Consider the following 25,355-nt stretch of genomic DNA (forward strand, 5'->3'; position numbering starts at 1 on the left):
TAAAACTTTATTTGCCAAGTAAATCACCATATAGGGTTTCTAATTAAACATTTGAACGATTTTGAAGTTTCGGTCACGTAGCAGGTCGTTGGTTTAATCTTTCCGAAAAGATCACGTCACAGGTGGAGCGTCTCTGTCTCATCCCTTCGTGTCGATGTCTCGGGGTGAAACTCCAGGGGTCAAACATAAAAATCTCTGCCTTTATTGCAGTAGCTGCTACCGTAAACTCAAAATGTCAACCACTATTCTAAATGCTTTTATTTTGGATTGTGGAATTCAGTTGGGGAAACCTTTAGATGTTGTGATTGTAATGTTTTTTTTAAAGGGAAGCACATCCTCTCCTGTTTTCCACTGGAAGCAGTTGCACTGTGTCTCTGATAGAAGACACCACCTTTCACAGGCTGCATATCACTTCACTCTAACCCCAGGTCATATATTATTCACATCTACCCTTTCTCTTCCGTCTCTGTAGATTGTCATTAAACATTTTAGGAAGCAGTTTATTCAATTTTTCTGATTGTGTCTTTTGTCATTGCTCTCCAAAAGAGATTTTTTTCCCCAGATAATCCTGGAAAAAGTAACTTGAAATCCTAAAATGAAATTAATTAGGAGTAAAATTAAAATACTCCCTTGTCTGCAGAAGCTGCGAAACTAAACGACAGATCGTTAGTTTCATTTCATGTTTTGGGGGGTTAAAAAGAACTAGTAAAGTAAAACTTTATTGTAGTTTAATCTGAAATGCGATGAAGACCTGCTGTAACATAAACTGACTCCTGAGAAAGAGGAATCTATTTTAACAAAGATTTTACAGTTCCACTTTTCAGGTCTGCTTTTACAAACCTCCGCAGCACTGAGAGCATTTGCCAGAACTTCAAAGTTGCTTGTTAAAAACAAATATTAGATGTACAAAGTGGCACAAAAAACCTTTAAAGACTCTAGTTGACACATGTGGTTGACTTTAACCACTTTTTTCTTCTTTCTTTATTAAAATAATTCACATGCAGAGGTTCAGGAAAAACTGAGTACGGACATTAAAGGCAGGAAAGGGAGACATTTAAGGGTTTACAATTTTGTTGAAATCCCCCAACAATCTGGGAAGCTGCTAACAGTAATTCACTGTAAAATATTTACACTGTTTTTCACTATCAGGAGCTCAGTGGCTCAAATGGAAACAAATGAGCAAAAATGAAACATGAAAAAGTGCAAAATAGGCAGAGAAACTGGTTACCGTGCTGGGTGAAAGTGTTACTTTGCATGCACAGTACAAACAAACAAACAGATATCTGTCAGCTGCAACAAGGTTGTGAGGGGCAACATCCATTACCTAACATTAATCATCCAAGGTCTGCTTTGTCTGTCCAGCCCATCAACAAATGCAAAAATATATCACTTCTCTTCCATCTGTCTTCAGAGCCTGCTGAATCCCTTCTGGAGTTGCTGGAGCCTATCCTACACCAATGCTCACACTAATTTGATTCACCAGTTAACCTATGAAGCATGTTTTTGGATGGTGGAGGGAAGCTGTAGTGCCAGGGGGGCAGGGGAGAACATGCAGACTCCACACATAGGGCGCTCTTGTTGTGAGGCAAGAGTCCTAACCGCCACCATACAGCCCTATTCCTCCATATTCTTACACTGCTGCTAACTAGTGAGTCAGTGTGGATGAGAGTGTGTGGTTGTCCATCTCTGTGTGCCCCTGCAATGGATTGGCATTCGCTCAACAGTAGCCGGGATAGGCTCCAGCAACCATATGATGCAAAAAGAGATTAATCGTATTTAGAAGATGCATGGTGAATCAGCTTGTGCTTTACTAAAAATAAATCGTCAAAGTAGACCTTTCTCCAACAATAGCTGACTTGTCTCCAGCAACCCAGTAACTCTGAACGGGATTAAGCAGGTTGCGTGATGCATCCATGGTTTCACACTGCACTGTTGAGGGTGGACTTGTGGACAAGGGTGGACAAGATTGTGCACAATCTGCACATTGTTGTGGCATTCTGCTTCTACTATTCACTTTTCTTCTCATTCAAACTATGAACTTAGTTTTTTATTCTGAAATGCGCGACAGTGAAGGCAATTCCTCTTTATTCCTTTTTTTGCTAGACTTCCTAACGCTGCGGTCCATCACTATCAACTGTCTATAAACTAGATGAATTTAGGTTTGCTTGCAAGTAAACTAAAGATTTTTGTTTTTACATTATCCGATAGTTCAGACAATCTTTTGGACCTGCCCAAACAGCGCAAACAACTGTGGTCTAGACCTAAAAGCCCTGAAGGCGCATTTCTCTGCACATGCTCTATAGAAGAAAACACAGTACTTCTTTATGACCTTCACAAATACTGTACATCTCTAAGGCACAGTTTATGCATGAATTACTTCCTTTAAACCCAGTACTGGTTTTCTTTCAAAGTTGGGGACTGAGATCTAGCAGAGGTCTGAAATCCTGCGACGGAAAGAGGGACCGCCCTACCACAAGTTACCGTGTGTCTTTCTCTTCTGTTACAGCCTTTTATATTCCTGTCTACACCTGCAAACTCTGATTCAAACGGTCCCCAGAAGGTCATTCCGGGGGCCAGACTTCTCCTTGGACTCATAGATACCCTCGGGGAGGTCGGGCAGCTTGCTGAGCCCAGTGGCGTGACCATCACTGAGGGCATTGCCACGCTCCGCTCTGGTCGGCCCAGGTACGGGCTGTCCTCTGTGGGCAAATGCACTGCTGCAAGTTCGTGCATGAGCCGCTGCCGGGCCTGCTTCTCCTTGCGATGGCGGAACACCAGAATCAGAACCACGAGAATTACAATTAGGAGCAAGCAGGCGAGTAGAGGTAATATGATAAGGAGTGGGTCAGAGGAAGGGCGAGGAAGGATCTCTACGTGAATCAGCTCTGAATCCGGAGGATTGACTGGACGGTGAATCTCTGGGACTGGAGGAGCATGAGGCAATGGAGGAGTACCTTGCCCATCTCCTGCTCCCTCTGCTACGCCTCCAGATCTCCCTCCATGAGTATGTGTGCGTTTGCCATGACGGTTCTGAGGCTTTCTGGTACGCTGGGTTTTGTTCTGGACCTTATCCGTCAAAATATGAGGACGTGAGACCTCATCTATGGCCTCCTGCCCTGTGCGCTCCTCCCCAACTCTTGTGCTTGTCTTGTTGTGTCTCTGACCATTAGCGGTTGTGTGTTTGTGACTTCTGCCATCCACTTTGGTGAAACCACCTGGACCGTGACGCATCTGGTGGTGGGGGAAGATGGTGAAGTGGAGCTCGCCTTTTGCTGGCTGAACGTTTCCAGCCTTCACCAAGAAGACAAAGGAGTCGTTGAGGGGTGTGGCCGGTGCACGCCGCTGAGTTATAGTGAGCATGGAGCCATTGCTGGGGAACTGATTTTCATCATCACTGAGAGTCTCCTCAATGGCAACTCTGCCTTGGACAACATCTCTAAAGGTGAAGGACTTCAGCACCTCTGATGCTCTGTTGGGGTCATAGGTGATCTGCACAGAGGAGAGTCAACAGCAAGACTTACAGGACAGAAGCTCCTTACTTCATAATTGATGTAGGACTAACAAAAACTTTTACCTTGACTAGTTTCCCGTGTTTTGGTGGAGACAGAACCTCAAAAACTGGGTTTGCTCTGCTAATTCTGGCCAGCTCGGAAGCATCGATCATGGCTTTCCCCAGTTTCACTGCAATGCCACTGGGAACTTTAACCGGTTCCCTGAGGTAGATCAGAGGCCGCACGGTCACGTTTACCGTCTGGTTTGGAACGTTTTCATAATCAACACCAGGAGAGGACGCCGACACTAAGATCTGAAAACTGTCCTCCGATTCACTCAGATCTGTCATATGATAGACCACTCGTCCAAATTGCAGGTCTTCGTGGCGGAAGGTGGTCACCTCTTGGTCATTAATAGCAATGCGCCCGTGCCGAGGGTGCTTGGTGACCGTGTAGGAGATGTTAGCCTGTCTCTGGCCGTTAGTTTGAGCTGCCAGCTGATTGGTTGTCAGGATCACAGCTGTGCGCCCCTGAACCAATGACAGACCAGTGTTGTTTACCATGGAAACAGAGGGTTTAACCACCTCCAAGCTAAAAAGTTTGTAAAGAGGGCGGTGGTGACCATCTGTGACGTTGAAATAGAAAACCCCTGTGGATGGCTCCCCCTAGTGGGAAAAAATAGAAAAGCAGTTAAAACAATTCAGAGATTGGGGAATATTTCTTTCTTTTATTTGCAGAAAAAATGCACACATTTTTATAAATTTTACTGTTTGTTTGTAAACTTGTTAAAAAATAAAGAGGAATTAAAATAATATGCCAAATTTAAAAAAAATTGTTTTAACTGTGTTGCTCCTACACAAACATTTTTGAACTTCAGAAAATAAATACTAATCACCTGCTGGATAAAGTGAAGCCGCCCATGATTGACATCGTACTGAGTGAAGGAGGTCACTGGCTCTGGTCTTTCTCCCAGCGTCAGGTAACCGTTGTTGGGCTTACTGATCACGAAATAGTGTAGCTCCTCCGGTGGGGTATCATGGTCCTCTACCTGAATAAGAAAGTCAAAATGATTTGTTTCACTTTATAAAATTAATTTCTTTTGCTGTACTTGTTTTTTTTAAACTATAGATATAAAACTGCAGGATTTGTCTGCTTCCACAATTTTGGTCAAATGTAAATGATTAGAGGATGATGAAAACTTTCCTCTGGCTCACCTGGAGATTGTCGGGTCCAAGAACAACTTTCTCCCCCACAACGACTTTCATGCTGGGGGCTCTGCTCCGGATGAGTGGAGGGTGGTCGTTGACTGGCGTGACTGTGATGTTGAACATCTCTGTCACCGCCACGTTCTCTTTGAGCCCATGCTGGCGGGAAGCGGGGTCCCGGGATGAGGAGGAATACAGGGAAGAGAAGGAGCTGGTGGAGGATGAATCAGAGGAGAATGCAGACAGGGAAGAGGAGGAGGAGGAGAGTGAGGAGTAATCAAGGGGGGCCACCCAGGCACGGAAAGTGAAACTGTCACTGGTTGTCTCCGAGTCGTCATGGACGTATGTGATGCCGAACTTGTTCAGGGTAACCTGTGAGAAGTCCGGCTGATTCCTGGGGAAAGGTGAAAGCACAGAAATCTTTTTTTTTAGTAAAAAGAATAAAATGTGAGCTACACATTTAAACAAAGAGCATCATGATGCTTTCAAAAGGATGTCAGCTTTTTTTTTCAACTTTACTATACATTAGCCCGCTGGATTTCAGTTTTGAAAAACAAAGAAGTCAAATATGAACCTGGTGAGGTTATGCCCACGGATGGACAGAATTCCATGGCGAGGCAGAGAAATGACTCGATACATGACGTGGTGGTCTTTCTGATGGGTTACCGGAACTTTTCCCAGCAGATTTGAGGCGTCCAGCTTGGACCTGTCGATGGTCACCCTGCCTCCTTCAGCCACCACAGCACCTGTGGGACAGAAAATTTTGAAAGAAAAAAAGTCTCTTATTGGGGACGAAGCGCTAACCTGGCTGGAGAAGAGAGGATACCTGCGTTGTTGAGTAGTCTGGTTTTGTTGTGGACAAAGTCATGATGCTCGTTGGCTTGGTAGGATATCAGAATGGTGAAAGAGTGCGTTGGGAGGAAAGCAGGTGGAGAGGAGACGGTAAAAGAAAACGAGTCTGTAGCCGACCAGCCCACCGACTCCGGCCTGTTTTGATCGTACAAGATGACCCCATCGTTGACCTGGGATGAAGGAAATAATCCAATGAGGTTACAGCAGAAAAATGATTCTGTCTGTGATCACAATGCTAATACCACTGCCTGACATTCTCACTGGTCCAAATATATTTCTGTATTTGCAAAATCATAATCATAATCATAAATATCTAAAAAACAAAAGTTAAATAATTAATAACAGATCTTTTAAAAGTTTGGATTTTGGAAGTTCCTTGCAGATATCCGAATATTACAATTTAACTGACTTTTTTCCAGATTTTTTTTTAATTAATTAAAATTAGTTTTATTCATTAACTGCACACCACATAATCGTCAAAGTTATTTTTGTACTTTTTTGTTGCCACCATTTGCAGAATACTTCCTTCCCAGATTTCTTTCTCATCATCTGTTCATCCACTGACCTTCACGCACACAAACACGTTCCTACCATGCTTTGAGTAAACGTGTGGATGCCTCTGGTGGAGTTGTCAGGCATTCGTTGGACCAAGCGACCGAGTTTGGGGGGAGCGGTTACTGCGAAAACGATGGACTGGTTTCTTCTGATGTCACTGATGTTGTTGGTCACGACCTGAAGCTCCTGCTTGGAAATTGGTGTCACAGAACCTGCAGGATGAACAGAGGAGACGAATGACAGAAGACAGCAAATCATTATGTAAACAAGTCATGATGAAAAGTAGCAGAAAAGACTTGAAAAGTGCATAGAAAAAAAAGTAACAGTAATTTGTTTTTACTGTGCAGAGTAAGTCCTAAAAAGTTTTTTAATCGAGGAGAACTTTGGCCACTTTTTTTTCTTTATTTTTCACCTCAATTATTTCCTTTTTTTTTTCATTTTTATGTTTCTATTATAAAATTTTCAGTCGTTGTTAATTGCTGCAACTCAAAAAGAAAAAAAAAGTTAAATTAACTTTAAAAGCCATGAAGGGTTCTTTCCAATAAACATTTTAATATAAATATTTAAGGTGTTCTAAATTATCCTTAAAAGGAAATTATTTTTTAGCAACTCAGGCAAAATAAAGAGGAGACGTTTATCATTTCAGACAATAGGAGACTTTTTAGTTAAGTGGAAATCAGTCTGAATCAGAAACTTGGCTCAATTAAATGACGCCACCTTGTGGATGTATTTAATATTACAGTTTCACCAATGTTTCTATTTTGGTGTCACTTTATTGATAATCGGACAAAATTACATCAGTTTTCCCCATTTTGAGAAAGTTTTTTTCATTATTTAAACCTGTTTGGAACGTAAAATCAGTCATATCCCTTTCTAGGAAGTAGTTACTGATACTGACTGAGAAGTCTGTACCTGGATAGACAGTCATGCGGTGGTTTCTCTGCAGGGTCAGGACCAGAGAGTACGCAGTCGTGCTGAAGATCTGACGATGGGCAAAGTTTACGCCATCATTCACCTGGAAGTGAAAACCACCCAATAACGCACCTGGAAAAGGACAAAGAGAAGTATTACACAGACTGATTTGCCCACACGCTTTTCTTCAAGTAAAAGAGAGCTCACCGCTGTGCACAAACAGCAGCTGTCTGCTCTGGATGTGGCTTTGTGTAAAGTTTAAAATGTGCCGGGATGGAGCAGTCTTCAAGGCCAAATAGCCATTGCTGGGTGGCGTGACGACAAACTCCAGCCCTTCAGGTGGAGTATCAGAGTCTTCTGCACTTAGATCTTTCACTGTTATGTCTGTTACTGAATTCATCCACACCTACAGGAACCAGAACAGAAGAACACAGAGGTGTTCCTTAGTTAAGACATTCAATTACCAGTGAAGAATGACTGTAGAGGCTTGGTGTTGTTAGGAATTGGTCATTTATTTCAGATCAGCAGTATTTTGAAGCTGATGATGCACACAGGTACTTCTGTTTTGTATGTGTAATAACATACTGCACATTTTTTAAAATACTTAATTATTTTAACAATAACAATTTGTGCAAAAAGGGCTGTAAAGGCGCATCTATTGAAATCTAAGCAAGACGCCAATGAAATAACAAATATTTCACTTAACTTTTGCTTTTGACAAAAAAATCATTCCTAAGCTGCATTTTTATATATTCACAAATAACTGTCACTCACAGAACTTTATACAAGAAGAAAAAGTGTTTTGCAGTTACAAACATTAAATATTTATTCGTAAATAACTCTATTTTTACTGCCGATAAGCACCTTTGAAAGGCGCTTCAAATGTTTCTGCAGAGGATTTTAATGCATTTACATCCTGTTGGAACGGTGAAGGCTTGTGATACTTTTTATACATGAAATTATTTACATTTTTTCTAAGTTCTGCAGCAAAAAGAGCATTCATCAGTGAAAAATAAAAATGGACAGTTTCTGATCTGCAAGAGGGAAGGAGAAGGAGGTCAGACCAAAGGACTAGTTATTTTTGGTATTAAACTTCTTTTTAACTATGATTTATAAGTTAAATTAGCTGAAAAACTAAATAAAAATAAAGTCTGAAAGTAAATGCATGTACACTTTATTCAGAATTGATGGATCTAAAAAAAATAATCACAAAAAGATATCTTTATGTTCCCTTAAAGGGTTTTTTGTGGCTCAAATCTCACCTTAAGTCCACGGTTTGTGGTCACAACAGGAGTTTCGTCGTTGACTGGCGTGACATTGATGTGCACGGTGCACGGCGGGCTGTGTTTCCTCGTTTCTGTCTGGTTGGCCACAACGGTGAAGTTGTCTGTCAGGGTTTCGCTGCCGTCGTGGACGTACGCGATGTACTCCTGTTCCACCTGGAAACAGATAAAAAGAGATTCCAGCATCTTCTGGCTCCATTGATAGAAATGACAAAAAAAGGTCATGATTTATTTATTTGTTGTTGTGATTTGATTGCTGATCTCAGTCAAACCTCCGTCTGGGTAAAAGCGGTGATGGGCATTCCCGGAATCCTGCTGTGCTCCAAGTGTCCAAACCTCGGTGGAACAATGACTTGGTACAGGAAATTCATCCCCGCAAAGTGATGACTGGCAACTTTAATGATGTTGGTTGTAAGAGGCAGAGAAGACCCCTCATCCAGAGTCAGGTCAGATACCTGTAGAGACATGTTTTGTTCATCTAAAGTCACCGTAATCTGCTGGTAAATTGAGCCACGTTAATACCTTCAGCATAAAAAAGGAGGGGGTGATGTTCAATCTTTACCTGGAGAGGAAGCAGGAGTGGTATGATGTCAATCTCCAGCCTGATAGGACCGACCTTTGTGACCCCGTTGGTTGCCTCCAACAGAACTGAGTCGTTGGTGCCTCCTGCCACCTGCTGGTGATAGATGATCAACCCCTGGTTGAGATCCTCCTGGGTGAAGGACAATGCTGGCTGCTCTCTGACAACCTGCACGCACAGATGACCCAGCAAACAGGTATAATGTGAGACTAGGAATTGAAAAAACTTGGATTTTTGTTTTCAAAAATTATCAATTAACTCCTAAATCTCTTATAAAGACCCCCCAAAAAGTCCAAATCAAATAATGAAACCAAAACACACATGACGTGGATATCCAAAGGAAGTTTTAGAATGATTATGGGATGGCCTCAGGACCTACAGCTTGGAAGCCATTTTGTGTTAAAATGTGAAATTTGGCAATTTTCACATTTTAACACATACGAGAAACTTTTGTTTGAGCGATCTTTACAAAATTTCACACACATACTGCCAGCGTAAGTCTACAACCACAACCAAGGTTTCATTGACCTTTGACCTCAGGAAGGGCCTACCAAATCCCCTATAGTTGGCTACCAGCTACAAATGAAAACTCCTCCTCTGGATTTGGATCCATTGCTTCCAAACTCCTCAAGCATCACTGGGAAGCTACTTGGGAAAAATGTGGGAATTAGAAGTTAAAGATTTTTTTTTTTTAACTTGTCCTGTCCAACAGCTGGGCAGGCAGATGAGAACTGAGGGCCTCTTGTGTTGGGCAGGCACAACAAAAAAAAAAAAAAAAAAAAATAGAAGTTAAAGATTTTGAGTGGTGTGAGCTCCCAAAAGTGGCGTTCCTGTATTCCTCTGTTTACCAAATATTGTGAAAATGTAATGCATGAATCCTTGGCTCAAGCTGAATGAAACAATATAACATACAATATGACTATATTAGGAATGTGAGCGTGGTTAACAAAAACCTCAGTTCCCTAGGAAATCAAAAAATTTACTTTTAACGATTCTTTTAAAAACTACATCGACCAGTTCGTTACCCCCAGACGACCAAAAAAGAAGATGGTTGCTAAGGAGGTAAAACCAACAGAAAAGCTGCCAATTTGAAAGAAGTGGTTTTTTTTTTCAGTAATTGGTCACGTACAACTCTGACCAGGGTGGATGTGGAAGAGGGGGAGAATAATGTAGGGAAAGCAGCCGCTAACCTAGTGAGGTCGGGTCAAAGAGGGACGGCGAGGGCAGGGGGTGGGCGGGTGATATAAATCTTCAAATTCTAATTTTGGAGCAAATCTGTCTTAGTGTTCCATATGTTTCAGATTTGTTAGATATCTATAGTGAGGACTTGCTCCAAACTCAGAGGAAGTTGGCATAAAAACATAAGACTAGCAGCTATGTCCAGGTAGTGAACACTAAAACAGGAGGATAACAGGAGTTCAGATCCAGATGGATTGTTTTTTCAAAGCTCTCAATTTACATTTTTAAATTCCCTTCACAATATTCTATTTTGGAGATCTTGCTTAGCTCAAAATGACTAGAAACTGCTGCTTAAATGTGATAAATCATTGCAAATTTAATGAAATGATACTTTTTGATGCCAAGAGCCTCTGTGAGAAAGTCACCAAATGAAAATAGTAAGCAAGAATTTTGCAAAGCTGTAAAACTAATATTCACATTACCTAGGATGTTTCTCAATACAGAACTGAAGGTTATGTGCAATATGAACCTTTTTATTTGAAATTAAAACCCACTGCTTTAGGAAAAGACAAAGTTAGATGAGCAAATCCGCGAAAATTTCTCATGGGAAAAGAGGACTTTGCTTCACGTCCTTCGGTTTCCCTGAAACTGGATGAACATGGACTGCACCTTATGGAGGTGATGCCGATCTTCTTTCCCAATCTTGAGTTTGTCCTTGGGCGGTAATCTGCGGAGGACGCCAAGCTTTGGGGGGCTTTGAATGGTGAAAACTATCTCTGCAGGCCGACTGTCTTCATGGACCACCTGGAGGCAAAACATACATAGTGATAACAAGACAAATGATGCTTCCAACGAAATGATCAACATGTTGGGATCAAAAGTAGGTGACAAAAAGCAGAAAAGATGATTTTCTTACCTCAAGATGTTCCTTGTTTATAGAAACATTCTGTTTCTCTGCCACCACCACCAGGTGATTCCTTTTGACGGTTGGCGGTCGGTGATGACTCTCCAGGTAAATTTTTATTGCCACTCCTATATCCAGGTGTACCTCCCTCATCCCTCTCTCCAGTCTCCTTTCCGTCACCCTTTCCCTTGCTCTCGCCGTCACCTCAAAACCATCTGACAGTTCCAGGCTTCCGCCGTGATGATACGCCAGCCGTCCCGCCATCAGGTCACGCTGGGTGAAAACTGAGATGGCGTCCGTTCCGATGATGGTCTCCTTCTGTCCGTCGTTGAAGCAGAGGACTCCACGCTTGGGGGGAATGAACACCTCAAAGGTCACCTCCTGGGGGTCTCGAATGTCAAGGTTGCTGCTGACGCTGAGGTTGGCCGAAGTCAGAGCTGTGATCCCCCCTCGCTGGAGCATGAGGCCTGTGTTGTTCTCCACCTGCAGGTAGGGATCCTGAGCCATCACCTGCACCAGTCATTGGGAGGGAAGGAAGCAAATCACAATTCTAGTGCCCCCATACAAAATACAAGAACATTTTGTTTAAGAAACTCCATCAAAGATCCACTGCTTAAAGGAATCAAGAAAAGAAAGATAAGGAATTTTTCAAATCTTTTATGCATTATTTTTCAGATTAAAACGTGAATTTGCCACAATTTTACTATAATGGTCCTGTTGAAGACCCTGTTTTTTAACACAAAATCCCACAGACCTACGCATCTTTTCACATTTGGAATCTTCAAAGTCAACAAAAAAAAACCCTGCAAAATACAAAATGATCACAAAGATCTTCCTGTTGTGACGATGACCAGACATTTTCAGGCAGCACACTTAGACGTTCAAACAGAGAAAACCTTTTCTAAGATGCTGAAAATTTTGATTTACCTCAAGTAGCGCTGAAACATAATGTTTGCCATCTGTAACAAAAAGTACAAAACGCCCGAAACTCACTCCGCTGTGGATGAACAACACCTTTTTCTGAAAAAAAGGAAAAAAATGCAGAAAAATCTAAATTAGGGGAATGAATTGTAAGGAAAAAAAAGCATTTAATTACAATTTTAGTACTATTTTAAAAAGCTGAAAGCCAGTTCTGAATACTTGTACAAAACTTACTTTTGTAAAAATTCTGGCAGACATGTGCACAAAACTATGAATTACACAGTTTGTTCTAAAAAAAATAAAAGCTTCTCACTAAGTTTTAGAATCAGAAAACATTAAGAATTATTTATTTTAAATTATTTATGCTGATTTATAACAAATCAGAATACTATGAGATACTACTATTTTTAAGCTGAAGCCAAACACATTTATATATTAACAATAGTTTCAAGATTTAAGTCCTTTTTTTTTGTTAAGAGCAGCCATCCCTTTTGGCTAAAGAACTTTGAAATAAATTTTACTTTTTTTTAAAGATCCACTCCTATGAAAATTTTTGATGTAGAAAATACACTGGGCAGGCCACAAACTCCCTACTCCAAGCTCTCAGGAATGGAGAGCTTTTGGATTTGTTATACATCTAAATCTGACAGTAATGATTATAAACATCAAGCAACTTGTTGATTGTTGCTTTATGATTTACTCCCCCCCTTCTATATTCACCCTCCTATCCCCCTCTTCTCTCTAATGTCCCTCTGTCTTTTTCCCTCCTATTCTTTACAGTCCAGTTCAACAAAAAACTGTTACAAATATAATTAACATAAATAAAGTTAAGTCTAAATCACAAAAGATGTTTATTTAAATAAACATTTGGTTTGTCAGAAGATGCATAGCCCCATGTTGTAACAGGAAAATATGTCCAACACAAGAGGCTTTCAGCTCTCATCTGTTTGCTCACCTGTTGGACAGAACAGGTAGAAAAAAAAAAGAATAGAGAGGGGAGAGGGGAAGGGGGGCGGGGTTGGTCCACGCCAACGGTCTCGCCAACAACTCAGGGGTGAATTTCTAATGAACTCCTGCCGCTCTACAGAAACTATGTCTTAGAAGATTACATTATGCCATTATTTTGGGGGGGAAAAACTGCATAATCGTAAATAAAACCTACTCATGTAATTTTATGCATAGTATTTCATTATTTTAACATTTAATGTGAAATTCTAAAAAACCAAAACTAATGTGAATAATTAATTTCAAAAAAAGGAAAAGGTTTTTGCAAAAATAATCCCATTTTCTGGTAAAAAAAAACCTAAGTTATTTAAATTCTTTTCAGATCTATGGTAACTTTCTATCACCGAGATGCTCTAAAGCAGCTCCTATGAGTGCATTTATTGGTCCACAATGCCTTCAGTTTACCAGAAGGAGCAGAAATTAAAATACAAATATTGTTTGTCATTGTGCGTAAAATTAAAAGCAAAAATAGACAATGAAACATGTTCACTTGTGCTAGAGCTCATGTCCAAGAGTCCAGTTTCAGTCTAAAATCTAATGAGGACAGTCATTGAGTCTTAGCACATGAAATCTAAAAATGACTTAAGTTTAAATCACATGTTCAAATATCTAGCTCTCTGTTATGGTTTGTAAAACCTTTAAATTAATTATTTATGGAAACATAGTTTTCTTTTGTTACTACCTTGGAGGATAATATACACTGTATACAATATTGAAAGATGTAGACCATTAGAGGGCGATGTCCCTTGACTAACCTGCTCAAGGTCACGCTGTGTGAACTCATAGAGCTTGTGGTTGGGATCACTGGCCAGCACCAGCTCTCCCATGGGAATCCCTCGCCGTGTGTACACTAACCAACTGTCGTCAAAATCTGTGTCGTCGTCGTGATATCGAAGATCTTCCAGTGTCACCAGTCTTTGACCATCACGAGCCACGTGGAAAACTTTATCAACGACCCTGACAGGTTTCTGATCATTGACAAGTTGTATGGAGATGTTAAAGGTGTGCTCTGTCGTGTGTCTGTCCTCCTTGTTTGTGTGCTTGTGTGGTTTGTGAACCACAACTTGGAATGTGAAGGAATCCTGCTTTGTCTCACTGTCATCGTGGACGTACATGATTCTCTCCTGAATGATGTCCTGATTGGTGAAAGTGACAATGTTGTCATTGATTGAAGTTGAGTTTGAGAGGTTGATCTTCCTTAGTTGGCCATGCCGGGGAGTTGTCGTAATCGTGTAGTGGACTTCTCGATTGTTTGCAACGTGAGTAAATAGGAGATCCTTGGGTATAACTTTACTTGCTCCTTCCAGAGTCGAGAAGCCTTTATTTACAACGGTGACAGCGGATGACTCGGCTTTAATGTTGATCCTGAAGTCGTGCATCATTGAGGCAGCGTGTGCAGAAAACACTTGAAAGCCAAACGTGTCTCTCGTATCGTCATGCAACCTGTTGAAAAGGGCATACTTAACCAAACCATCTGTGACATTCTTCTGGCTGAAGGTTGAGCTCCTTTGCAAAGGTTTCCCATTGAAGAAGAGCTGCCCTTTCTTTGGTAGTGTCAGGAGCCTGAAGTACAGTTCACTCTCACTGAATTTAGTGCCTTTAGAAACCACATGAAGGTCCTCAGGAGTCAACACAGCAGTCTGAAGCCCATTGACCTCCATCTTGCTACGTGTTACCTTTAAGTGAATCCAGTTGATCACAATGGGGAAAACAACATCTCCTTTAGCCTGGGAATTAATAACAATTTTACACTTAAAGTGGTCCGTGATGTTGCTTTGAGCCTGGAGGCCGTTGTAAGTGCTGAGGTATCGGATTCGCTCCTTATCGAGGAGTCTTTGGGAAAAAGATGTTGTGGACTTCCAGTCCCCATTGGAGTGTAACCTCTGGATCTCACCATATTCTGGCAATTCAACGACATCGTACCAGATGTCCACTGTGTTATCCGCCACGTTCACTTGTACTGCAAGGTGACGGTTGGTAATAATACAAGCCTCGCCTTGGTTCAGCTCGATTCCCGTGTTATTCACCAGTTTGTGTTCAAGTGCCACGGCCATGACCCTCAAAACTACTGTGTTGCTCACCTGTAGTAAGCAAAGCAGAAAGCATCAGGGTGTGAGCAAAAACTGAAAATAACCTGTAGTATTAAATATGGGGAAAGAAAAGAGGTAAAATCAAGAATAACCATTAGGACATTTAGGCTGTGTCCAAACTCACTCATTACTCTGTAATCCCCAAAATGCTATCTATTTGCGAGACTAACCAGTTCTCTGGATTTTAATGCAATTTGGACACATGCTCACAAATGTTTTTCTTTTTGGCAACGCCAAATATGAAATCACCCATTTACCAAAGTCCTTTTAAAGGTCATCTCCCTCGCTTGACTTGTTTCAGCCATTTTTCAAATGTTAAATCTTTCAAACGCAATGCATTGTGGTCTATATTCGCAAATCTAGTGATCAACGGTTTTTCCCAGATACATCTGGGAAACTTTCAGGACTATGGTGTTAGAGACCCCTACAAAATGGTGAATGCCTTAATTGGAGAGTAAATTCAGACACAGCCATAATGTCTGTGAGGAAGCACTTTAAACCATCAATTTCTTTCCCCTAAATTCTACTCTTCAAGGGATTCATTGTAAAAACCAATGAATAACTCACCTTGTGGCCATCACTGACCCTCAATGCCAGCCTGGAGGCAAGAACTCCTGTGTGAACATAACTGATCTTACCCTCCTCTAGATCACCGAGAGAGAATAAGTTGATGGGCCTGAAAGAAAAAATTAACTTCTGTACTGTACAATTCCATGTTTCACTAAACTTCCTGTTATAGTGAAACACAAGAAAATGTGCTTTATGCTTTATAAGAAGAGGGTAACGTTGATGCAGCAAAACCAACCTGCCAAGGTTTCCCTCGTGCTCGAGGTAGCCAGCCTCAGGGTTAAGGTTACCCATGGAGCTGAACAGCAGCTCTTCAGGACTGCTGTCAGGGTCTGACACTCTTAGCAACTCCGTTGTCAGCTGTGGGCATGGTAGATCTTTCATTTAGATTTTTAATGTAAACACAATATTCAGACGCATCCTGTAGACATCCTGTAGTACTGACCTGTCGTTTGGACTTTTCTATCACTGTAAAAATGTTTCCCTCAGGCAGGCTAAGAATAGGAGCATCGTTGACCGGACTGATGCTGATGTCAAACCGGTAGAGTTCTTTGCCTTTTAGAAAACCAGGAACCTCTTTGTCGTTACTGGCAAAGACTGAAAACGTGAAGGAGTCATTGCGCTCCTCTGAACCGTCGTGAGTGTATGTGACGCGCCCCTGCCATAGATCCAGCATGGTGAACGTCTGGTCTTTTTCCTCTCCTCCCACTGTTATATTCCTATGCTGCCCTTTATTTAGCATCCCGTCCTGAACTACGTCCATCTGGAGATGGCCATGAACAGGCAGCTCTTCAATGCGGAACTTTAACTGAGAAGGATGGATGCCCAGTTTTCGAAAGTCCAGGTTTACCTTACGGGGAAAATGCAAATGAGAAGCAAGACAAATATAATTGAGAACATTCAAGAAAGCTTAAGAAAGCACGATTTAAAACTTAAATAAAAAAAAATTGCACCTTCATATGCTTAGGTTCCAGGGGTGCCCGGCCACCTTCAGCTAGCTCCAGTTTTCTTAGCCACAGGAAGTTAGGCCTCCTTTTTTTAGAATCTGTCTGTGTTGTGAGGTCCAACTCTGGAGGACTTGTTGGTTTGGATGTCACAGATATTGGTTCTTGATTTTGTTTGCAGCCCACATTGACATCTTTGGAGATCGTGGCTTGAGGTAGACCTGTTCTTTTGTTGTTTACCTTAATGTTTTTGAGGCATCCAGTGAAAGAGGCTCCCCCAGATGCAACAGAAGACATTCCTGAACCATTTGCCTCTACCATAGCTTTTTCATTTAAACCTCCTAGGAAGAGAGGTCCTTTGAGCGGAATGACTTTAAGCTCCTGGCTCAGGCTGGCCTTAACCAACTCCTTGTCTATTTTCAGCTGGATGCTGTGGGGCAGTAGGTACAGCTGGATGGGATACCAGGTGTGATTGCTGTGGACATTTGTAAGAGAGTGCAGCTCGGTTTTGCTCCCTTTTCCATTTCCTACCGAAATCACCAGATGACCGTCCCTGATTTCAATGGCTACAAATCCTCCTTCATAGCCAGAGCTATACAGAACCACGCCACTTTCTGCTTTTGCAGAAGGGTGCAGATCGCATTCAAACACCCCCTCTTGAAGTACTTCCCATGGCGGTAGAGAGATGAAGGCTTTGGAGCTGGAAAACCCGATAGGATCTTCTTCCGTAGCAGAAAACTGTGAACTACAGCCCATCAATACTTCATGGGTACTCTTGTACCCAGAATACAGCTGAAGATTAGACAGTAGATCACGGTCGTTGAAGACAACTTTATCCATGCAACCCCTAAACCCATTTGAGATACCAAGGTATGATTGGTTCAACCCAGCTGTCCCGCCAACCAGGACACCTTCTTCAATGTTAAGTTCCAGATCTGGCCCTGGCATGCGAAGATTTGAGGGAGAATGTTGGTCCACGGTCAGGACGATGTTGTTCTGTGTGTGGTTCAGCTGGACCGTGTGCCATTCCAGATCGCTGAGGTGAAGGCCCCTTGCTGAGCGAAGCGAGCGTTCACCTGAACCCAGGTCCAGTCGTACCTTTAAGGGGAAAGACAGAACAAAACAACAAAGTCTTTGAAGTATTTTCTATTTCTGTCTCAACACACATGCAGGCAGCACACAAATTATACTGATGAGATAGAGATCTCCTGAAGTATCTAAATTAAAAACAACCAGTGCAGTTGTTAAATTGAGATTAAAGGATAGTGTCAAACTACAAGCTTTTATTTGTAGCCACGCTGTCTTGATTTTTTTTTTTTCATCCCTCTTTTGTGGTTTATACTCTCAAACTCAGTCATGAAGGAACTTGTTCTGAAATGAAGCCAGTGCCAGGGGGGGTTACATTTTTTTCTCACTCTGTGAGCAATCTAACACCAACTTGTTTCTTTTGCTCCTCCTTTGGATAATAAATGCTGACATATTTTTAAAGAAAAAGCTTAAAGACTTTTTTTGGGTCGCTTTTTTTTTCTAGGTGCGAAATTATAATGTCCATGTTTTTCTTTTTGGTTACTCTCAATGTGCACTCTTGAGTTTACCTGCAAACGCCCAGAGATCAGCTCCAAAAGCAAGAAGTCTTTGTTTCCTGCTGCCAAAAACAGCAGTCCCATCTGACTGGATGTGCGAAACCGCACGTGGATCACCGTCTGAATGGATTTCTCAACCGTGCGCAGGTGAATGTAGCCATCTCCAAAGAAAGAAACTGCACCAGAAAAATGACACAGATAGGTGTGTTGAAAAGCTCCGAACCTAATGTGGTCATGATCGGTCACAGTTCCATTAACCCTAATCATGACCTGACCTGTTAATGTGCTGTCTTAAAATCCTTTGTAGCATTTATTGAATTCAATTAATGACTCCTAATGCATTCAATGAAAGCTTCTAATGAAGCGTTCTGATGCTAATTATCTCCCCCTATTGATCCAAATGACACAAATTGACCTTTAATGTGTTTAAAATACAAACAAAACCTAATTATTTAGGTTTTTACGGTAATTGCATGCTGAAATGGGAAACTTCAAGTTCAATAATGTTTTTTGCCATAATTATAGGCTTAGATCTGTCATCTAGCATTCATTTTTGGGCAAATATAAAAGGTTGCTTTATGCTTTAATTTTGAGTAGTTGTAAAAAATGATTCAACTTGGAAAAACTATGTTACAGACTGTAAACAGCTTTTCTTCATAGAGTTTAACATCAGTGTTAGCACTTCTGTAAAATAAAAAAGCTAAGCTACTTTAAATGACTGTCAATTATGCACGGAAAAGCTGTCTTCATTTTCATTGATTTGACCTAGAAAAAAGCAGTAATGGAGCGCTCAATCAAAAGAGGGGGACCAAATATGGAAACTACCACATGCGGCAAATGGAGGTCACAGGAGTGTTTGTGTGTTGTCGAGAGAGGATGACACTCTGGCTTTTAGAACAAAAATCAAAGAAATAAACTGTTTAAAATAATCATAACATAAAACAGAACTTCTTTCTTTTTCAAATAATGTTTATAGAAAATCTGGAATTAATGTTGAAATAAAAGGTTTTTATAGTTTTGTTTATAGATGAGCGGTTCGACTGAAGTGTTAGCTTAGTAAAGCTGGTTATCTTTGTGCAAATGTGAAATATTATGTACATTTTAGCCATCAATAATAAAAGTATCATGACTAAAAATGTAACTCATCAGGTTGTTTAACCGGAAAGTTTGTAATATACATTCAAACTACACATATTAAAAAAAAAAAAAACAATGCCATAAAATATTTTTTGCTTAGCAAAAATACAGAAAAATACACATAAACGCCGTGCGTAACCCGCAGATTTGAATATACTTGTAATTTTTCCTTTTTTTTCCATAATCCTTTCTGCTGTTCAGTTAAAGAATGCCATCAAAGGAAAAAGTATTTTTTAATGTTGTGGCAGGTCTGAAATGAAAGACACCAGGTCAGCAGGCTGGCCCAGCATGCCGCTATGCTTAAACCCTATAAGCTCACTGTCAGTGCATGTGTCCAATGAATGTCTAATCCAGACACTGGATTATTAATAATCTTCCAGGCACCTTGAATGGTAATGCAGGCCTTTCAAGTCATGTCATGCAAGAGTGACCGAAACAATCAGAGTTCCCTTCTTTGTGTCGTAGCTTTGCAGATGTTTTAACTTCCACTTTTGATCCACTCAGTTTACTGAAATGATTCTGTTCAAACAAGAACACACCTGATTCTGTCAAATATTTTCTTTAGAATGTTAGAACCATAACAGAAAACATCTATTCAGATGAGCAAAGTCCAATCAATTTGTTCTGTTTAATCAAGCATGCAATCAAAAAATAATCCAGCATTTTGCCATATGACACCAGTTTACAATATAAAATTGGATTAAATACATTTGGGTGGCTATGTTTCAATGTTAAAGCAAGTGTGGAATTAGTTCATGGAGATAGAATTCGCCTTTCTGTTGACCCGTACCTGCAGAAACGTGTCCAGTAGAAATCAACAAGAGTAGAAACAAATCAGCCAGAAAAGTTCCCATCCTTCCTCAGGCTCCTGTCACCCAGCCTGTATTTACTGGAGGGCATCATCTGGATGTTTGGCTGTGTGGTCCATCGTCTGTGCTGTGCAGAATGGAATCTGCATGTCGCTTCCTGTCAACCTGCACACAGCTTCAACTTGCTCAGCTGGCTTTGGATTACAGCCCTTAAAGAACTTACCTGTGAGTGTTGGTCTGTGAGCAGAACAAAGGTGGAGCTTCAGCCGCAGACCCTCCCATCATTTCCAATAGGCATTAGCCGCATACCAACACAAGGGGGGGGTGTTGCTGTTCAAGAGGAATGAGGGGTTTGGAGGCAGTTTTTTGTTTTTTTATAGAGAGCTAAAGATGGATCCAAGGGGGCGTTTTGTTTTGTCATGTTTTTGCCAAATATTGATTCCATTACTGATTATTTGGGAAGTAACTGCAATCACAGAAAATTGTTGTTCATCAAGGCTGTTTGTCTTTTTTCTCAGTTTTCACATCATTTTGTATTTTAAAAGCTGACCTATTTTCAAAGCAATCTGTAAATTGTATTCAATTTTTGGAAGTACATTTTTGGAGTACTGCCCACATCCCAGTACTTATTTTCCTTTATTATTTAATATGATGACATATCTCAAATTTGAGTAATTTTTGTTTGTTAATAACTAAATAAAATATCATGGGTAATTTTTAAGAAAGTTTTAATCATGAATAAAAACCCCAAAATGCATTTAGGTGGATGCAATCCAAACACAAATGTGATTCAATTATGATCATTGTGTTTGTCTAAATCGTAAACTTGTTAATCTACCTGTTTATCAAGTCCCCAGACAGAGACACATTAATGAAAAGAGCTAAATGCATGGCTGCATTCTGACGTCTGCCTCCTAATGTAAACCAGGACAGGCTCCTTGTGACCCTGCAAATGGATAAGTGGGTATGCATAATAGGTTTCTGTATGGATGGAAATCAGTGGATCTGTGCTCATTCAAACACACAGTCGAGTGCGGAGCTGTGTTGCGATTTAGTTCCCAGGATCTAGAAATAAAGGGCTCCGCAGCCCCGTTTCTTAAAAGAAGGGGTTCCACCCTAAATAGGTCCCAGTTCAGCTGGTGACAGGTCCAAGAGAGGTGGGAGAGCGCTTTAATGAGCCTGGATCCCACGCTGAGAGGATTATAGTCCTGTCTCCTGGAACACTTTTAACCCACACCAGCACCCCCCTTTTTGTCTGCTCAGTTTTATTACATTTTTTTATATGAAAATCAAAGAACTGAAGAGATCTGTTTAAGAGAATCCATGGTAGGTGTTTGTATGCTACTTCTAGGTATGAGAAACTATTATTACCGTTTCCTGCGCCACTGTGTATGAACACTGTTAAGGGCACCTTTCCAAGCTTCTCTCCCACACAATTGGACTGTGTGTTTGGCAGAGTCACAGCCTCTTCTTCGTGCGACCCTTGATACTGTTGTTCCTAAAAAAAGAATCTGTCACTTCGGGTAGGTATACTCCCCTGGAAACCTAAGATGCTTCTCCAAGATAGAAAGCAGGAGAAAAAAAGGCTTCTGTGAAACTAAAGCTAATTTTTTTTCTTACTTCAGATAGGTGACTCTAGATGACTCTAGATGTACATTGCCTAGTTTCAGCAAATGGCTTAAAAACAAATGTATGATATTTTGGGTTGTAAGTGAAGAACTTAAACTAGACACGTTTTTTTGAAGAACAATTGATCTGTTCTTCTACGTTGACAATGTCCATTGAAACCAAGCAGACGGTTTATAAAGATTCATCCATTTACCACACCTTTGTTCTTAACTAGGTCAGTCTGTCTTCATTAGTATGGTTGAAAGCCTTGATTAACATCCATGAGAGCTACACACTCATTTAAATACTCAAGATTTTAGACACAACTCAGTTTTAAAATCCAACATTAACTTTGGAGGTTTTTTTAGGTTTTCTTTTTACAATGTGAAGGTCATCATTACAATTCTATACATGAGAATTTATATTTAAATGTATTGTGCTCAAATAGGGCCTTGTGACTGACACGGGACAGTCAAACCTTCAAGGTAAGAAAGGGCCATGCTGTTGGAAACATGGCTTCACAACAATCCAATAGGAGCGAACAAGGCCATACTTGTCCATGTCTGCACACGGTCACTGATGCATTCCAGCACTGAACAAAAAACAACCATCTGATGGTTAGAACTAAATATGTGTGATGTGCACAATGCAGTTTGCTTTTGTTTATGTTGTAGGTTGTGTTGAAATGCGTTGCACATGACGACAATATTTAGGCTTGATAGCTTTGGAAAAAGGATTGGACAAGTTAGCTTGAGCAGATTTAGGGATCACACGAAATGCCAGTGTGAAGAAGACATTGTACAGTGGTTAGCACTCTTGCCTCACCTCACATAGAAGGCCCTGGTTCACATCCAGGCTGGATCCTTTTGTGTGGAGTTAGCATGTTTTCTTTGTGCATGCATGGGTTTTCTTTGGATACCCCAGCTTCCTCCCACAGTTCAAAAACATGCCTCATAGATTAATTGAAGATTCTAAATGTTGCCTAGGTCCAAATGTGCATGAGTGTCTGGCCCTGCAGTGGTTTGGACAACTCACTCAAGGTGTAGCCCTGCATGGCTGGGATAGGCTCCAGCATTCATGTTACCCTGACAGGTTAGAAGATAAAAATAAAAAACTTTGATGGGCAAAACCTGCCTGGGTGGTGCACACTGACAGTAAATGAGAACTGGACTAAGCAATACCCCTCGTGTTCCAAATAGGAAGTACCCGCTGTTCCCAAAAGGCCAAAATCCCATAGACTGCTATAAAAAAAATGAACGGCTTGTAACCAGTCATTATACTAGTCAGAATAACCATTCTTGCTCTGATACCTTCTAGGCTCTTGCAAATCACTTTTTTCATTATATTTTTGCTATAACCCAAGCTATTTAAGTTGTAAACTGACCAATCAGGTGCCTCAATAAAAGTAGGTTACGTTAGGTTACGTTAGGTTACGTTAGGTGACGTCACACATAATTCGTCCAGTTATGTTATACAGTCAATGTTGCTGTGAAGTGTGAACTGTGGCTATGGTGTCCCTCAGGACTCTGGATTAGACACACCTCTAATCTTTCCACACAGGTTTTGGGATTTACAATACTTCAGTTTTAAAGCTTTAACCCTTGTGCTATCCTAGACACTTTAACGTTGGGAGTTGGGTCATCTAGACCCACTAGACAGTGCGCTGAACCTTTTTTCTTTAATGATTTGTGATCTTCACTGGTGTCCATGGATTACATGAAATCTTTCCACCTTTATCCACCTTTGTAATGGTAGGGAGAACATGTCAATGTAAGGGTGGGATCATCTAAGATAAGCACAAGGGTTAACGAACTGAGGGTAAAAAAAAAGGCAATTTAAACAACATAAAGCAATGAGTAAAAACAGGACAGAAGGAATATTCTGATAAGATTAGAGTAAAATATAAAGAAATAGATTTGCATCCAACCAAACACTGTTAAAATCCACAGACAATCTTTTCTTCTGTGACAGAAAAACACTACAACAGCAACATCAACTATCAAACAGTCAAAAGCTGCAGCTCTTTCAAAGTTGTGCCAACAGCCACAAGAAGAACACAAGGTAGAGCACAGGAACCACCTGGCCAGGACAAGGCAGACAGCACGGGGCAGGAAGAGGGCCTGATTTAACTCCAGCAGCAGCTAAAACAACAAAAACACATCACACATGCCAATTGACAAGCTTAAAATGCTTCATTTTTTTACCTCTGTCTGGACACAAAAGGAAAACAGAAAGCCAATCCTGTTTTTCTCTTGGAAAAACTGCAGAACGCCAGTCTCCCGTTCATTTCCTTTCTCCACTATCCAGCCTTCCTTTTGGCCCACTTTGCATCTTATTTGGCACACGTATGGATGCAAAGCATGTTTATAATTTAACGTCAGATTTTTCATCTCTTTAGTGACCTGAAATGAGTAATACCTTTGCATTATCTAAGTGTACATCCCAATTACATGAGTCACTATGTTTTATTGTTAACAGGTGGAGGGGGGCTAATGGAACCGCGTGAGGCTTTTTGTCCATTCCAAAAATAAAAAAAGCAACAGAGTGGTGAATCTATTATTCTATTTTTGAACACTTTTCAAAGGAAAGCAGAGAAAATTGCATCAGAAAAGGGTCAGTTGCAGTAGCAAGAAAGAAGCAGAGGAAGTAGTTCCTCCTGGGCAGGATTGACGTGGGTGCTCCAAAACCTGCTGCGTTCTCTTGACACCGTTGGGTTTTTCTTTTTGCCTCGACGATCTTTAGTATTTAGCTTGAATATCATGGCATTTGTGAAAAAAGACGCCCTTTAAAAAAAGCTCAGGACATTTGAACCTGTAATGTGTGGAGGGGAAGCGTGCCGTCAAGCTGGAGTCGGTTTTTACCTTAAGCATTTTCTCTCTGTTCTTGGCACCTCAAAGCTGCTTGGCTCATGTAATGTACCATGTCATTCCCACACATTGTTGCTTTGTGTGTGTGTGTGTGTTGCATGTCCAAAGGCACTTCTTCAAATGTTTAGGAGAATTTCTCAGATATTTGATATTTCTTTGCCAAAACATGGAACTTGATGCTGAGGCCAGCTGCCACCTTTGCTTGGGGACACCTTAGACTCTTAGTTTGTGTTTTTGGGAGCACATGTCTGTGTGTGTGCGTGTGTGCCCACATGCATTCAAAAGCAAGGCAGATAGAGAAATGAGTCATTTTGAGTCATTGACATAGCTCATTTTGTTAAAGAGCACTGATAGAAAAGCTAGCAAAACTGGACAAAACCACAAGATGTCAAGCATCACAGTGGCTCTATCCTTCAGGCAGCTCAGGCAGCAAACTTGTATCGGTTCAACCAAAGATGGACCTGTGGAGAACCACAAAACCACACATAAACTATGCCAGTGACAGATGTGTGTGCAGTAAAGAAGTGATGGAGGACCAAGTTTATACCTCCTACAGGTTCTACGGAGTCACTAAAATGTTTGTGAGCAGCTTCAATTCGATTTAAAGGAACAGTTCCCAGCGTATCATATAAATCAATAGCAAGGATGGATCCAGTTCTCCCCTTTAAGTCCCAATCTTTGACATACACCATCCGTAAATGGTTTTAAGGCTCGCAGCCAATTCAGATTCCCTCCTCCTCCAGTTGTGAGAAAAGAAAAGGAACCACTTAAGATGTCAAACTGTCACCACTATAAACTGATGGTATGAGAAAAGACGTTGGAAATGGTTATAAAAAAAAATAAAAAGGTGAAGCAAAGATCAA

General features: G+C 40.9%; 1 protein-coding gene and 1 long non-coding RNA gene across 2 annotated transcripts; one reads left to right on the top strand and one right to left on the bottom strand.

Moving 5' to 3' along the window:
• Positions 1 to 952: 952 nt before the first annotated feature.
• On the bottom strand, positions 953 to 20,203 carry LOC101159600 (chondroitin sulfate proteoglycan 4-like). The gene is made up of 22 exons (XM_011481940.4): positions 19,999 to 20,203; positions 18,084 to 18,247; positions 16,498 to 17,586; positions 15,990 to 16,394; positions 15,783 to 15,904; positions 15,545 to 15,653; positions 13,643 to 14,968; positions 11,889 to 11,981; positions 10,974 to 11,471; positions 10,727 to 10,861; positions 8,861 to 9,046; positions 8,571 to 8,753; positions 8,278 to 8,454; positions 7,223 to 7,421; positions 7,016 to 7,147; positions 6,140 to 6,315; positions 5,523 to 5,718; positions 5,271 to 5,442; positions 4,706 to 5,090; positions 4,387 to 4,539; positions 3,575 to 4,156; positions 953 to 3,489 (listed from the first exon to the last, which is right to left on the bottom strand). Exons 1-22 carry the CDS (start codon positions 20,060 to 20,062, stop codon positions 2,383 to 2,385), a joined length of 7,653 nt encoding a protein of 2,550 aa, XP_011480242.2. The 5' UTR covers positions 20,063 to 20,203; the 3' UTR covers positions 953 to 2,382.
• LOC144996567 (uncharacterized) lies at positions 10,803 to 11,315 on the top strand. Its single transcript, XR_013659483.1, has 3 exons — positions 10,803 to 10,937; positions 11,028 to 11,069; positions 11,184 to 11,315. It is a non-coding gene; the product is annotated as an uncharacterized LOC144996567 (long non-coding RNA).
• Positions 20,204 to 25,355: the final 5,152 nt, after the last annotated feature.

This window comes from Oryzias latipes, chromosome 12 (genome assembly GCF_053564925.1).
Source record: "Oryzias latipes strain Hd-rR chromosome 12, Olatipes_Hd-rR_3.1".
NCBI lineage: Eukaryota > Metazoa > Chordata > Actinopteri > Beloniformes > Adrianichthyidae > Oryzias > Oryzias latipes.